Source organism: Anolis sagrei, chromosome X (genome assembly GCF_037176765.1).
Source record: "Anolis sagrei isolate rAnoSag1 chromosome X, rAnoSag1.mat, whole genome shotgun sequence".
Lineage (NCBI taxonomy): Eukaryota > Metazoa > Chordata > Lepidosauria > Squamata > Dactyloidae > Anolis > Anolis sagrei.
Genome location: NC_090034.1, coordinates 12,226,357 through 12,241,995, shown reverse-complemented (window position 1 = coordinate 12,241,995; position 15,639 = coordinate 12,226,357). Strand labels below are relative to the sequence as shown.

Genomic DNA, 15,639 nt, shown 5'->3' with positions numbered 1-15,639 from the left:
ACCAATCTCAATAAAATAGTGAAGAGTAAAGACATCAAAGACCCACCTTGAGTCCTCCTAGGGGTGAGAAAAGCAGTATATAAATACTGTAAATAATAAATAATAATAAAAGCAATGGTATTCCCCATAGTAACCTATGGATGTGAGAGCTGGACCACAAGGAAGGCTGAGCGAAGGAAGATAGGTGCTTTTGAGCTGTGGTGTTGGAGGAAAATTCTGAGAGTGCCTTGGACCGCAAGAAGATCCAACCAGTCCATACTTCAGGAAATAAAGCCCGACTGCTCATTAGAGGGAAGGATATTAGAGGCAAAGAGGAAATACTTCGGCCACATCATGAGAAGACAGGAAAGCTTAGAGAAGACAATGATGCTGGGGAAGATGGAAGGAAAAAGGAAGAGGGGCTGACCAAAGGCAAGATGGGTGAATGTTATCCTTGGAGTGACTGGCTTGACCTTGAAGGAGCTGGGGATGGTGATCACCAACAGGGAGCTCTGGTACAGGTGGATCTATTAGTTCAAGAAGAGATTGAACTAATAAACAACAATGGGTTGTTGTAAGTTTTTCAGACTGTATGGCCATGTTCCAGAAGCCTTCTCTCCTGACGTTTCGGCAGGCATCCTCAGAGGTTGTGAGGTCTGTTGGAAACTAGGAAAATGGGGTTTATATATCTATGGAATGTCCAGGGTGGGAGAAAGAACTCTTGACTGTTTTGAGGCAAATGTGAATATTGCAATTGACCACCTGCCTGCTATAGATGCAGCCGAAACATCAGGAGACAATGCTTCTGGAACATGGCCATACAGCCTGAAAAAGGTACAACAACCCAGTGATTCCGGCCATAAAAGCCTTCGACAATACAACAACAACAATGGATAGAGCTATCATTATAGATTAAAACAATCAACATATTCTTGGACTTGTTTGTATGAGTCAGGCTCTGGATTTTAGAGAAGGAAATGTTTAGGTGGCATTTCTTTTCTTCCAATTTGAATTGTTGCTTTAAAACACAAACTACACCCATGGGCACATCTCCACTGTACAATTAATGTTGTTTCATACCAGCTGAACTCCATTCAGCTGGAGTTTTAGGGATACATGCATGTAAGATAAGAAAATAATTATTCTGGAGGAGAAAGTACAATATATCTATCTATCTATCAGTGTACCTCTTGATTCTATCTCTCTCTCTCTATCTATCCATCCATCCATCTATCTGTAAACCACTTCATTCTGTCCATAACTTCCATCTTTAAGAAATTTCTTTTAAAAACGAAAAAAAAGGTTATTGAGCAAAACCCATTCTGACAAATTGCTAGATAACACAGAAGACACGCAGCCTCATTAAATACATGTTCTTTTAATCTGGACACTGATAACTCTGGAAAACTCACAGTCCCTTTTCGGCCATTCATCCATAAATACTCTCAAATATTCCGATTTACAAAGTTAGCTTTATAAAACCTGTTTTAATAGCTTTTGGAAGATTCCCCCATGAAAACTCTTCTTCCTGTGACAAGCCCCACTCTGTAGGACCTGTGTCCATGAAGCCCCCTTTGTTTTAACATCCAATTATTCATTGAAAGGGGGGATAAAATTGGAAGTTCAAGGCTTGAAGGGGGTGGGGTGGGGGGGAGAAGAGACCTGCCCTTAAAAAGCAAAGGGGAAAAAACAGCAGCACCTGTTTGCTCCATTTTATCTGTTATGTCTAGTACAAAAGTAGAGAATGGGCACCATATTTTCCAAAGAATGCATCTTAGGTTTCTTGGAAGCTTTTCAGAGCATCGTTTGCTTCGACACTGGACCAGTTTTAATATAATGCAAGGCTTGTCTGGGAAGAGGAAATCCTGATGTGTGGGTGATCTAATGCAAAGGGCTCTTTGCATTCTAAATGTCTGTTTAGAGAGATACCCGTTAGCAGGTTGCTACCATTTCGAAGCAACGGGGCCGTGGTGGCACAGTGGGTTAAATCGCTAAGCTGCAGAACTTGCTGACCAGAAGGTCAGTGGTTCGAATACGCAGGATGGGATGAGCACCTGTTGCTAGCCCCAGCTTATGCCAACCTAGCAGTTCGAAAACATGCAAAAATGAGTAGATCAACCGCTTTGGTGGGAGGATAATGGCGCTCTATGCAGTCATGCCAACCACATGACCAAGGAGGAGTCTACGGACGGCAACTGATCAGCTGAGAAATGAAGATGAGCACCACCCCCCAGAGTCGGACACTTTGAATGTCAAGGAGAAACCTTTACCTTTACCATTTCGAAACAAACATATCACACTTTGATTCGAGGGCAGAGAAGAGGTTTCAAAGCATTCTCCAGCCTGCTGGGTTAGTTAGAATTTATAAACTGGGCTTGAAGCATCCTAAAAAGCTCTGTCCATGCTGCCTCCTCCCTCCATTTTTTTTTTTTTTGCATTTACAGACTTTGCAACCACACCCAACATCACAACAGTATCGTGCTCTCTAACTCCTTTAACTTCAAAAAGAATAAAAGAAAACCCCAAACCTTAAAAGGCAAGATACAACATCTTATGGGTTCAATTCAAGTCCCTTTATGTGTCACCTTTGGCTCCATATAGTCCAATAAAATAGGCAAAATGAAAGGACTTCTGTTGGCCCTAAATTTACCCCCAAATTCAAAGCAAAACATACGTGGTTTGAGATGGGCTCCATCCACCAAGTACTTAGTTCCCTACTCAAGGGTTTCCTTTTCCTCACACTGCAATTCCTTTAGAAGAAAACTAAACTTATGTGGGCTCCCTCTTTTAATTTATTAAGAAGCCAAACGCATTTAGATAACCCCCAGTTATCCTCTCCAAGAAATCACTTGCTTCATCCTTGAATAAGCAGCCTTTGAAAACTTGGGGTTGAGAGAAGGACACATTGTGTCCCCTTTAAGCTAAAGCAAACGAAGGCACAGTTAGTTCCATTTCTCTGCACAGAGCCTGAGAGAGAGAGAGAGCAGGGAAGGTTCAATATGGAGAGATAATCTGGAATAAGAGCCTTGAGGCACTCAAGAACCTCCAAAATTGTGCGTGGGCAGCTGTTTTATGGACCAAAAAAAGCAGCAGAAAGGAACACAGACCCAGCCAAAACTATCCTCATTTCTATGTACAGAAGCCCCATCTCATCTCCTTATCACAGGGGATCAGGATCAAAAGCCAGTCTGCCACAGAATTTCCATCCACAAAGCAAACCCAAGGTTCCTTTTCTAGGGAAGAAATCCCATGCATCTGACTGGACGTTGACTACCAGAATGGAGCAAAATGTTGTCGCTTCTCTCCTTTGAAAAGCTTCCACATTGAGATTGTTTCCAAATCTTGCTTTCCACAGCCCTCTCCTTCCAGCAACTAAAGCAAGCATTTATTCTAATGCTTACACAACAACTAAGATCCACATTGGGTCGGTGCTTGTAGCCACTGCAACTCACAGCAGATAGTTGGAAAAGGAACGCAAACTAGAAGCCCGCACTAAAAGGGGACAAAAGGTAGCAATTCCAACACTAATTAGGGCCTGGCTTCTTCTCCCCCACTCTGCTGCCTAGCTCTGGAAAATGTGCACCATGAAAACATTATATGGTAATCTGCAACGAGGAAGAAGGAGTTCTGCCATCTCTTCAAGGAATGCCAGCACACTGCTTATCTTTCCTTACTAAGTTATGTTTACTAACTAAAGGGAAAAACAAAACAAGGAGCTAAGCATGACAAGGGAGATTTCCCCCACCACTTCCCCTGGACACTTTATCCAGCTGTCTCTCTGCCTTCTGAAGCATCCATGCTTTCTTGAGGACTAGAAACCTGCTTTCTTTCCACTAGAACAACAAAAAGTGAACTCAGTATCACAACCTGAAGATCAGCTTCACTGCATCTTGTCACTATCAAAGCTCACGAGACCTTGGGATGCAAACACAGAGGCAGCTCAGCCAACCATAGCTACGTTCTCAAGAGTGAACCATTAGGAACAGCAATGAGGCTACCATAGAAGTCAGATAAGAGTGAAATCATAGCAGCCATGATCTGGCTTCGCCTTTGGCCACACTCTCTTGCCAGTGTTATGTTAGACTATCCTATAAATCCCAGAAACCTCCAAGGGTGGAGGAAAAAGGTTTGCAAAGCGCTAGTCCTTTTTTTGCGAAGGACTGAACATCTCAGGCCCCATCAACACTGCCATCTAATCCAGTTTCTGATCTCAGATTATCTGCTTTGAACTGGATTATATGACAGTGTAGATCCAGCCGCATTCTCGCCTTGCAAATCTAACAGCAGGATCGTGTCTGCCATCCAAAAAACAGGTCAGCTCATCTCTCCATGGATAGTAGCAGCTTGGAAGAAAACAGAAACTGCTTGACTAACATGCATATAGAGACACACACAGGCCCCACACACACTTTGGCACACGAGCCCGACGTTATGGAACAGTTTAAAGTCCTAGAAGAGCAGTTTATTATTACTGTTATTATTTTGAACGGAAAGTATTTTTCTCTGACAGCGAACATCAAATATTTTCCGTAGCATGTGCGCATGTTAGGAGCCACCACTAAAGTCTGGGATGAGCAGGTGGCAACACTGCGAAGCTGTTTACACAGATAGATCACCACCATCACCGACTTTCAATTTTTAAAAAAACACGGTAAAACTGTAATGAGGAAGAATTCCTAGTCTTTGGAAAAGACAGGCTATTGGAATAGCACTCAAGTGCTTTTCAAAAGCAGTCCTCGGTGGGTTGTTATTATTTTTTGTCTTCCTTCCATATTCTTTGCAAAGCCCAATGGCTTGGGACTGGTTGACATTCCTGAGAGAGGCAGCCTTGTCAGTCAATAGCAACACAGCTTGACAAGCCCTCCTCCACCCTCTTATGTGGGCATTAAAGAGAAAACCCAAAGCTTGGATGGGCACAAGCAGGCGGCAACTTTGGCTTCCTCGCGTTCAAAGGAAAACCCAGCTCAGCACAGCCATTTCCTTCTCCCAAAAAGGGGGCAGGAAGAGAGGACTGTGGGTGGGAAAATTATATAAAAAGAAAAAGAGATTAGCTGTGCAATACCAAAAAAGAAAAAGTGCATCAAAATGGTAGCTTTAAAAACCCGCTCAGAGTATCAAATTTGCCACACAGCTGGAAGGAGAGTCATTCTCTGGCAGCTCCGCAGTCATGCTCTTTCACCAGTCCAGTGGCCTGGAAGGAGGAGAGCCCTGAGCCTCCTGTCCTGACAGGGGCGTCACAGTTGTCTTAGCAGAGCATGCTCTCTCTCTCCATCTCTCTCTCTCTTTTGCTCTCTCTCCCTGGCCTCGCGGGCCATCTCCTGGTGCCGCTCTCGGTATCGCCGTCACCGGAATTCGTAAATGGGCGCGCTGTACTCAGGGACGTGCGTCAAATTCAGGGACTGATACCTGAGGGAGGAAAGCACAAAGGGTCTCAATGGAACAAACTGAGCTGCGTGCTCCTAGATATGTTATTTTCAAACCCTCTACTACCATATCCCCCTCCCCCCCAAAATAACTGGGTCTTATTTTAATTTTTCACAAAAAGACACATTGAGACTTATTTTCAGGGGATGTCGTTTTTTCATGTACAATAGAGTCTCGCTTATCCAACATAAATGGGCCGGCAGAATATTGGATAAGCAAAAATGTTGGATGACAAGGAAGGATTAAGGAAAAGGCTATTAAACATCAAATTATGTTATGATTTTAAAAATTAAGCACCAAAACATGTTTTACAATAATTCAACAGAAAAGAGCAGTTCAATACACAGTAATGTTGTGTAGTAACTAGCTGGCCCCCAGCCACGCGTTGCTGTGGCCCACATGGGGGTTCTGTGTGGGAGGTTTGGCCCAATTCTATCGTTGGTGGGGTTCAGAATGCTCTGTGATTGTAGGTGAACTATAAATCCAATAAACTACAACTCCCAAATGTCAAGATTCTATTTTTCCCAAACTCCACCAGTGTTTACATTTGGCCATATTGAGTATTCGTGTAGAGTTTGGTCCAGATCCATCATTGTTTGACTCCACAGTGCTCTCTGGAAGTAGGTGAACTATAACTCTAAAACCAAAGGACACTGCCCACCAAACCCTTCCAGTATTTTCTATTGCTCATGAGAGAACTGTTTGGTTCAATTCCATCGTTGGTGGGGTTCAGAATGCTCTTTGATTGTAGGTGAACTATAAATCCCAGCAACTACAACTCCCAAATGACAAAATCAATTTTTTGAGTGAAGGACATACATTGGGTTGTTAGGTGTCTTGTGTCCAAATTTGATGTCAATTCGTCCAGTGGTTTTTGAATTCTGTTAATCCCACAAACAAACATTACATTTTTATTTATATAGACTACTATTTTTACTAATTTAGCACCAAAACAGACAAGGGTTCTATCTTTCTCCCGCCCTGGACATTATTCCAGGTGAGAGGCAGATTGCAATGGTTAATACAGAACGTTGGATGAGCAAAGGTTGGATAAGCGAGGCTCTACTGTATAATCATCTATATTGATTCCAATTATGTCATGTCAACTTCTTCTGGAACATCGTCTTTAACTCTCCAAACCCCAAATTCCAGCCTCTCGTCCAAAGATACCCACTGGGGCATTTACAAATACTTAATTTGTAAATGTATGTTCCTATGGCTAGATTTTCTTGATTCCATCCCTGTTTCTCGTAATTGGACTCTCTTCATGTTGGTATTATCGGCTGCCTCAGTACAAAGGCAGCTAACCTTTGTACTAACTGCAGTTTCCAAACTGTCTTCAAAGGCAGCCCCACGTACAGTGCATTACAGTAGTCCATTCTGGATGGACTACTGTAAGCTAAGACATGGACCACTGTGGCCAAACCAGACTTTTTCAGGTATGGTCACAGCAAGCACACAAGTTTAGTGTAGACAAATCAAGACATGTAGCTCAGTCCCCAACACAAAGACACCAGCACGTGCTTTGAGTAATACAAAGGGGTCAGGGAGCTTGGCCACGAGGCCATATTTGACTGGCCCGAGATGTAAGGCAAGTCTACTAACAAAAATATATGACACTCACTGTGAAACTTTAGAGAGGCAAAAACCCTAGCTTTAAACTGCAGGGCAAGGAAAGCCAGCAGTTACTTGGCAAGGACTTCACTGTTGCTGATTTTTACACAATTAAACTGCCCTTTCGCTTGTTTTTATCATAACTTTCCAAGAAAAAATAATAGTCTCGTGGAACATAAACTGCTTGAGAAAAAGCTGTAATGGAAGAAACAAGAATTTACTCAAAATCCAACCAAAGTTACCTAAAGCCATACTTATGATACTTCCGAACGGAGGTGGCCTCTTACCATTCTGAACTCCTGTGATAGTAATAGCCCTCTATAGATGCCGCAGATTTCTGGAAGCATATGTAATAAAACCCGGCAAAGGAAGCACCGCTGATATCTTTGATGGTGTGATCGGGGACCAGGAACTGTTCCTGAACAAAAAATAATAAGCCATATGGAGTGGACACGATTGAATCCACACACACAACTTACACACATACATACCCCTACATACATACATATAAACATTCCAATTACATTTTTAAGTAAATCTGGTGCCTTTCGAGTATTTAGGCCTAGGGACAGCTATGTAGGTGCTGCATTTTGCCCCTAACTGCTGCCCCAAGACTCCTCTGAAGGGCAGCCTCACAAAGAGTGCAAGAGTTGCATTTCCTCCCTAAAGAGTTTCAGTTTATTTACACGAGGTAGTTATACGGTAAGATTAATAACCCATTTCCAGAACAGGAACAAAGCTGCCTGAATATGAATAGTTTCACACTTGCCTCCAGCCTGGCTGGGTTAAAAGAAATGTTGAAGTGCTGGGGCACGTAATGTCCCAAAGCCTCTGCTACAGAGGCCTCCTGCAAGGGACCATGTAAAGGAACTCACCTTCCACCTCATGAAGACAAAGTCATCATTCTTCAGATCTTCATAATCAAAGTCATCAGAGTTAAATGTTTTTGCGTATTGGTAAAAGGCTGGGAATTTCCCCTGGAAGTAACGGGGAAATGAAAGTGTTGGAAAGATGTCCAAATTTACTATGAATACAGGCCATTTCATCTCACAAAAACAACATTACCCTGAAGTGAAGTATGTATAGGTAAGAGGGAGCTAACAGCAAGGTCAAATGGAAACAAAACATAGTGAATACAATGACAGTAATGTTATTAATATACCCTGGACAGCTGTTGGTGAAGTGTTCTGGCATGGGTTTAAGCCAATAAACCTTATTTGAGTCATAAGAGACAGAAGTTATGTTCGGATTGAACAATTCATCAGTTTTATAGCTTCATTCTCCCTTTGAAGTCAATTTACTCAGTAACTTTAACTTTAGAGTCACAGCTTTCTGCAAGGCAAAAGTACTAGGAACTCCAAAGCCGTGAGATACATTTCAAAGGGAAGCAATGGGAAAACTAGTTCTGAGTACTTTCTTGACTAAGAAAGCCCCATCAAAGTCCTACCCAATTTAAAATATTTTAACCCGCCATTTTCTCAGAATGGAGACCCAGCGTGGCTCATTCCATCACAAAGAGTCCCTTTGCTATGCCCAGCAGCCACAAAATGTCAACTGCCTCCTCCATGGAAACGCGGCCAAGGAACTCACCCAATGTTTACGATCTACGTCTTCATCTGCATCCCACTTCCGTGTTAAAAATGGGTGCTTTTTACTGATTATTTCCCCTTCAAAGAAGGTTGTAAGGGTCGGATATTCCTGCAAGGGAGTACGATAGGAAAGGCGGTGAACACAAAGCACTCAGCAAATTTCCCTGTCTTCACAAAGACCTTACAAATGATTTTTTAAGGCAGTGTTACCATATTGGGCTTGATATTCTTTGAATCAGGTACATACCTCCGTAAGGCCTTTAATCTTCAAGTATCCACAAAGATAGGAGTTCTCCATGTCCACATGCTGAAAGGGACAACAAAAAGTCTTCTATGACTCTGTCCCCAGATATAGCAACCTAGGCTTTAGATTGAATAATAAGAAATAGGACCAGTGACTAGAATTAACTGGAGAGGAGTTTAGTAGGTAAAAAAGAGGGATCTAAAATGTTCAGCATCATGACCCAGTATCTAAGATGCATAAAGAAGCCTTGCTTATGACATAAAAGGAACTACTTGCTTTAATGCACCTTAGGTTTCCGAATTCAGGGGCATATCCTGCTCTGTATATCACAACCCATTCAGAACACATGGCTAATGTTGTTCTGGTAATCTTTTAGCTATTCATCCAGAACTAGGTAGCTCAATACAAATGAATCATCAGGAGCCCCCACTGTTAGCACATGGTTATCCTGAAGAGGTGATAAAACCTTTCTGGCAGGACTTCCAGGAGGCAATGGAAGAAAGTTATGCATAAAAATCATTTGGACAACCGTCATCTGCCCTGTCGACATAAGTATGGCAGGAAGAACTGATAGACAAAGGCCAGTGGGTGCTATTTGTGGCTCCTGACGTTAGGACTGTTGGCATGGTTTGCCAGTGCTTTGGCCCCCAAAACAGCGGGAAGCCACATCATTCCCATTCTGTGTGTGAAATTGTGCCAGTCTGAATGCCAGTCTGGGAACACAGAGGGATACTGAACTCTCTGGAAAATGAACAAAGCCATCATCTGCATCCTAGGAAGAGAAATGCCAGCTTTGCTGGATCAAACTTCTGAAGGAACTCATTAGATTTTATCCTGCTGAGAACATCTTTGTGGACTTGAGCTCCTCTCAAGCTTCCTCAGATGGAATTTCCTCTGAAATTGACAAAGTCCAAGATATTTTGCTGCCTGAGGTAGAAGATGAAATACAATGCTACCTACGCAGCCAAGATGCATTGTATCCAAAGGCAAACAAGTTATTTTGACCCAAGAGCCAAAAACACCCACAAGAACACCTAGCTGTAATAATTAAAAGCCCAGGAAATAACTAGCAATTGGCTTCCCTTTCATGACACCTCAAATGCGCTTCCTGAAGCTGCCTCACTCTGCTTAATGGCAGACTGCATCTGCCTTAAACATCAGGCACATCTGATGGGATTACAGAGCAAAAGCAGCCTGTTATGTCACATTTACCAGAAAAAATGTGTGAGGAGTATAGTGCTTTTGTGTGGTTTAGTAAATGGATCAGATTCCCTAACTGTAAGCTCACTGCAACCTGAAACGCTTTGGTGCTTTATATGATGGGGAAAGTGGCAAAGAGAGAAAACCTAGTAGATGGATTATCTTATGTTCCCAACGAGTGATGATTCCATGGGAACAGTTGCTACAAGAGGAGGACAAGAAGCCAGAACTTAAGCAAGGCCAGGCAATTCTAGCCTGCACCAACAGGAGCCGAGTTGTTAGATGGAGGGAAGCCATAGTCCTATTCTGTTGTGATTTGTTCAGACTGCACCTGGAATAACCCTCTGTTTGGTTCTATTCAAAGCAATTCAAGAATTCTATGCAACAGTGCAGGCAAAAGGGATCTAGAAGTCTCAGTTAACTACAAGCTGAACATGAATCAACATTGTGATGCAGCTGCTAAAATGGCCAATGTGATTCTAGGATGCATCTGCAGGAATGTAATAATAATAATAATAATAATAATAATAATAATAACTTCATTTATACCCCACCACCATCTCCCCAAGGGACTCGGAGCGGCTTACATGAGGCCAAGCCCAACAGCACATCAAAAACAACAAGCAATTATAAATAACAAGCAATAAACAAAATAAACAATACAATTAATATAACTCTAGATCAGTGTCTAGATCAGTGTTTCTCAAACTCTGCACCTCTAGGTGTTTTGGACTCAGAAATCCCAGTCAGCTTACCAGCTGTTAGGAACTGTGGGAGCTGAAGTCCAAAACACCCAGAAGAGCAATTTGAGAAACACTGTAAGATCAAGCAAATCAAGCAGGACAAGATGGAAGGGGTCCCAAGAAGGGAGATCATATTGTACAAAGGTGTGGAAACTATAAATCCCTTCAAGGAGCCATTTAGGAAGCTGGGTATGTTTAGATTGAAAAAATGAAGGCTGAGAGAAGGGAACTCAATAGCCATGTTTAAATATTTGAAAGAATGTCTCAATGAGGAGGAGGAAAGAGATCCCATCTAAACATTAGGTTAAACTTCCTGACAGAACTGTTTAACTGTGGAATGTGCTACTCCCTTGGAATCTGTTGGGAGTCCCCTGCACTGGAGGTCTTTTAGTAGAGGTTGGATGATCATCTGTCAGGAGGGCTTGGATTGGGTCTGCTTGGCAGAAGGTTGGGGTGTATGACCCTAGAGGTCCATTATAACTCTAGCAGAATCTGCTTCTGTTTGGGAGTCCATTGGACTCTCCGTCTCTGAGAGTTTTTAAAGCAGAGGCTGGATGGCCGACTGTTGGGAGGGCTTATCTTGTATCTTCGTCTGGCAGAAAATAGAATAGCTTTATTGTTATTGTGCTATTGCACAAAAAAATTAAATGCCTTCCCCAGCACACACCACAAAACAACACATTCATCCTTCCACACCCCTACCACCACCAACCAGCCCCCAATGCCACATCAATGCGAAACCATGGAGTTCAACATAGCCACAGTGCTAGGATAAAAGCCGTCTGTCTGTCCATGTCTTCGTCACCCTGTATCATCTGCCAGATGGCAATAATTCAAAAAAAAGAATATGCCGGGTGAGAAGGATCCCCAAAAATGCTCTGAGCTTTCTTAAGGCTGGGGGACCTCTTAAGTATTTTGAAAGAGGAGAGAAAGGGGGAAAGCCAATGATTTGCTGTGCAGAGGAAAGTGGTGACTCTTTGGAGCACCTTCCTATCTGTCACTGTGCAGCTACCAAACCATGTGCAGATGCAGAAGGTTAGGACACTCTCTATAGCACAGTGGTAGAAAGTCACTAGCAGTTTTTCATTCCGTTGTTGGTTCCTTAGAAGTCCCAGGTAGTATGGTCTCTGCTGGGCCCTCTTGGCCAACGCCGCTGTATGAACATTCCATGTCAGATCATCCTTAACAGTGATACCCAGGAACTTAAAACTGGCCACCTGCTCCACTTGGTCTTCATTTATGACCAAGGGCTCAATGTCGGGTCTGTTCTTTCTGTAGCCCACTATAAACTCCTTGATCTTATTGATATTAAAAACCAGATCATTGTCCCTATACAATGAGAGCAGCCAATCCACCTGATCCTGATAGGCAGATTCATCCCCTTCAGAGATAAGAAGTCCCACCACAGTTGTATCATCTGCAAATTTAGTAATGATATTGCTATGGTGGACGGGGATGCAATCATATGTGTACAACGTGTAAAGCAGAGGACTCAATACACAGTCGGCCCTGTGGCATCCCAGTGTTGAGAGTGAGAGCTGACGAGGTATGATTCCCTAATCTAACCCTCCGGGAACGTCCAGACACAAAGTCCATAATCCAGGAAGAAAAGGAATATGACAATCCAAGGGTTGGACTGTATGATGCCTGAGGATTCCTTCCAACTCTATGATTCTAACCACTTCCACCATCAAATACCTTTCCTTGGGCTTTCTAGGCTCAGTGCTATGGACCTTGCAATGATGGTGATGATGTTTATTTGTAACCCATTTTTTTCTCTCCGTATGGAGACTCAAAGCTGCCCACAACTAAAAACATTCCTATACAACTTAAAATATGCAAAAATACAAGTATTAAAACAGTATTAATCATCATTAAAAGCATGTGACACCTCAGCAGCCCTCAACAAGCTTAAAAACCTTCTTCTTTGATCCTGTCTGAATAAAAAGGGTTTAAATGGCCACCTGAAGGACAGCATGTGGGGGGGGGGGGGGAGGGGGCTAACCAGTTCCACAATCAATATCTTTCCCTTGGCTTTCTGGGCACAGCATCATTGTCTTCTCTAAGCTTTCCTGTCTTCTCATGATTTGGTCAAAGTACTTCATCTTTGCCACTAATATCCTTCCCTCTAATGAGCAGTCGGGCTTTATTTCCTGAAGTATGGACTGATTGGAGATTCTTGTGGTCCAAGGCACTCTCAGAATTTTCCTCCAACACCACAGTTCAAAAACGTCTATTTTCCTTCGCTCAACCTTCCTTATGGTCCAGCTCTTGCATCCGTAGGTGACTACGTGGGATACCATTGCTTTAACTAAGCAGATCTTCATTGCCAGTGTGATGTCTCTCCTCTTCACTATCTTACCGAGATTGGTCATTGCTCTACTCCCAAGAAGTAAGCGTCTTCCAATTTCCTGGCTGTAGTGCCTTTCATGTTCCTTGATTCGTGTTTGGGCAGCGCTGCATTTGGTGGTCCCTATGTAGACTTGTCCACAGCTGCATGGTCTATGGTAGACTCCTGCAGAGGTGAGTGGATCCCTCTTGTCCTTTGCTGAACGTTGCGTTTGTTGGATTTTCTTGGTGGGTCTGTAGATAGTTTGTATGTTGTGCTTCCTCATCAGCTTTCCTCTGCAGTCAGTGGTTCCCTTGATGTATGGCAAGAACACTTTTCCTCTGGGTGGATCTTCGTCTTTATTCTCATGGCTTGTTCTTGGTCTTGCAGCTCTTCTGATGTCTGAGGTGGAGTCTCCATTGGCCTGTAGAGCCCAGCTGAGGTGGTTCAGTTCATCCTGGAGGAGGTGGGGTTCGCACATTCTTTTTGCACGGTCTGCCAAGGCTTTAAAAGTTTGATTTGGGCGATGGTTGGAGTTTTTATGTAGATATCTATCTGTGTGTGTGGGTTTTCTGTAAACGGTGTGACCCAATAGCCCGAAAAAACCTACAACAACCCAGTGTATCTAATGACAGGGGCAGCCCAGGGGTCGATAGCCTTGATTGTATTTCCGCCATTTAATTTGGTCTTCAAAACCTTTCTGACTCTTTGGATGTATTCTTTGCTCACCAAATTTTTCACTTGATATTGTCCAAGAGTAGTATGCCCAGATATTTATAGGATGGCTTGTGTGTGTGTATATATATATATAAAGGTTAAGGTAAAGGTTGTCCCCTGACATTAAGTCCAGTCATGTCTGACTCTGGGGTGTGGTGCTCATCTCCATTTCTAAGCCGAAGAGCCAGCATTGTCCATAGACACCTCCAAGGTCATGTGGCCAGCATGACTGCATGGAGCACCGTTATCTTCCCGCTGGAGTGGTATCTATTGATCTACTCACATATATACATACATACATATATATATATATACATATACATTGTTGTTCATTCGTTCAGTCGTCTCTGACTCTTCGTGACCTCATGGACCAGCCCACGCCAGAGCTCCCTGTCGGCCGTCACCACCCCCAGCTCCTTCAAGGTCAGTCCAGTCACTTTAAGGATGCCATCCATCCATCTTGCCCTTGGTTGGCCCCTCTTCCTTTTTCCTTCCACTTTCCCCAGCATAACTGTCTTCTCTAGGATTTGCTGTCTCCTCATGATGTGGCCAAAGTACTTCAACTTTGTCTCTAGTATCCTTCCCTCCAGTGAGCAGTCGGGCTTTATTTCCTGGAGGATGGACTGGTTGGATCTTCTCGCAGTCCAAGGCACTCTCAGAACTTTCCTCCAACACCACAGTTCAAAAGCATCGATCTTCCTTCGCTCAGCCTTCCCTAAGGTCCAGCTCTCACATCCGTAGGTGACTACAGGGAATACCATGGCTTTGACTAGGCAATGGATCTTTGTTGCCAGTGTGATGTCTCTACTCTTTACTATTTTATCGAGATTGGACATTGCTCTCCTCCCAAGAAGTAAGTGTCTTCTGATTTCCTGGCCACAGTCTGCATTTGCAGTCATCTTTGCACCTAGAAATACAAAGTCTGTCACGGCCTCCACATTTTCTCCCTCTATTTTATATATATATATTCCACAGATATAGAATCATAGATTCATTGAGTTGGAAGAGACCTCATGGGCCATCCAGTCCAACCCCATTTGGCCAAGAAGCAGGAAAATTGTATTCAAAGCACCCCTGACAGATGGCCATCCAGCCTCTGTTTAAAAGCTTCCAAAGAAGGAGCCTCCACCACACTCCGGGGCAGAGAGTTCCACTGCTGAACGGCTCTCACAGTCAGGAAGTTCTTCCTAATGTTCAGATGGAATCTCCTATTAAGATTATGATTATTATTACAACTCCCACCATGCCTCACAGCCTCAGCCCGCTTCCTTTGGAGTTGTAGGCCCAAGTTGCTTGAGGGGGGAAGGCCTGCGAGGAGGCCCCGAGAGGCGTGAGGCCTACCTACCTGGACGACCACCTCCACCTCGTAGGCGTTGCCCTTGGAGCGCTGCTGCCCGCGGAACTTGGCCCCGCTGTAGAGGCGGCTGGTGCTGACGCCGGGCTGCGCCGTGTTGATGGGCGGCGGCGGCTCGAGCCGGGCGGAGGCCGAGGAGGAGGAGGCCGAGCTGGCTGCCGGAGGAGGGCAGCCTGGGCAGGCGCTCCGCACCGGCATCTCGGGCCTCTCCCCCGGCGCCAGCCAGCCGCCTCTTTCGCTTTCCCCTCAGAAGCAGGAAGGAAAAACACACACACACACCCTGCTGCCTCTTCTTTTTCCTCCCCTCAGCGGCGACGCCACCTCCCTCGGCTCCCGATTGGCTAGGACATGAACGACGCAAAGTAACGTAAAGCGACGCTCGGCTTCTCATTGGCTGCCGCTGGTACCGAGGGCGGGGCGTTTCTAACGTCTTGTTGCATGCAGTC

General features: G+C 44.0%; 1 protein-coding gene across 1 annotated transcript; it reads right to left on the bottom strand.

Moving 5' to 3' along the window:
- Positions 1 to 1,341: 1,341 nt before the first annotated feature.
- On the bottom strand, positions 1,342 to 15,533 carry LOC132782114 (glucose-induced degradation protein 4 homolog). The gene is made up of 6 exons (XM_060786795.2): positions 15,185 to 15,533; positions 8,854 to 8,913; positions 8,608 to 8,715; positions 7,893 to 7,994; positions 7,305 to 7,435; positions 1,342 to 5,385 (listed from the first exon to the last, which is right to left on the bottom strand). Exons 1-6 carry the CDS (start codon positions 15,389 to 15,391, stop codon positions 5,322 to 5,324), a joined length of 672 nt encoding a protein of 223 aa, XP_060642778.1. The 5' UTR covers positions 15,392 to 15,533; the 3' UTR covers positions 1,342 to 5,321.
- Between the last annotated feature and the right edge of the window lie 106 nt (positions 15,534 to 15,639).

What these genes read in the sequence shown, in the direction of transcription:
- LOC132782114 (XM_060786795.2), bottom strand. Translation starts at nt 15,391, where the DNA reads ATGCCGGTGCGGAGCGCCTGCCCAGGCTGCCCTCCTCCGGCAGCCAGC. An exon ending in ACGTAGATCGTAAACATTGG is followed by an intron (nt 7,995 to 8,607) that starts GTGAGTTCCTTG and finishes CGTTACTTCCAG; the next exon opens with GGGAAATTCCCAGCCTTTTA. An exon ending in TTGTCTTCATGAGGTGGAAG is followed by an intron (nt 7,436 to 7,892) that starts GTGAGTTCCTTT and finishes TTTTTTGTTCAG; the next exon opens with GAACAGTTCCTGGTCCCCGA.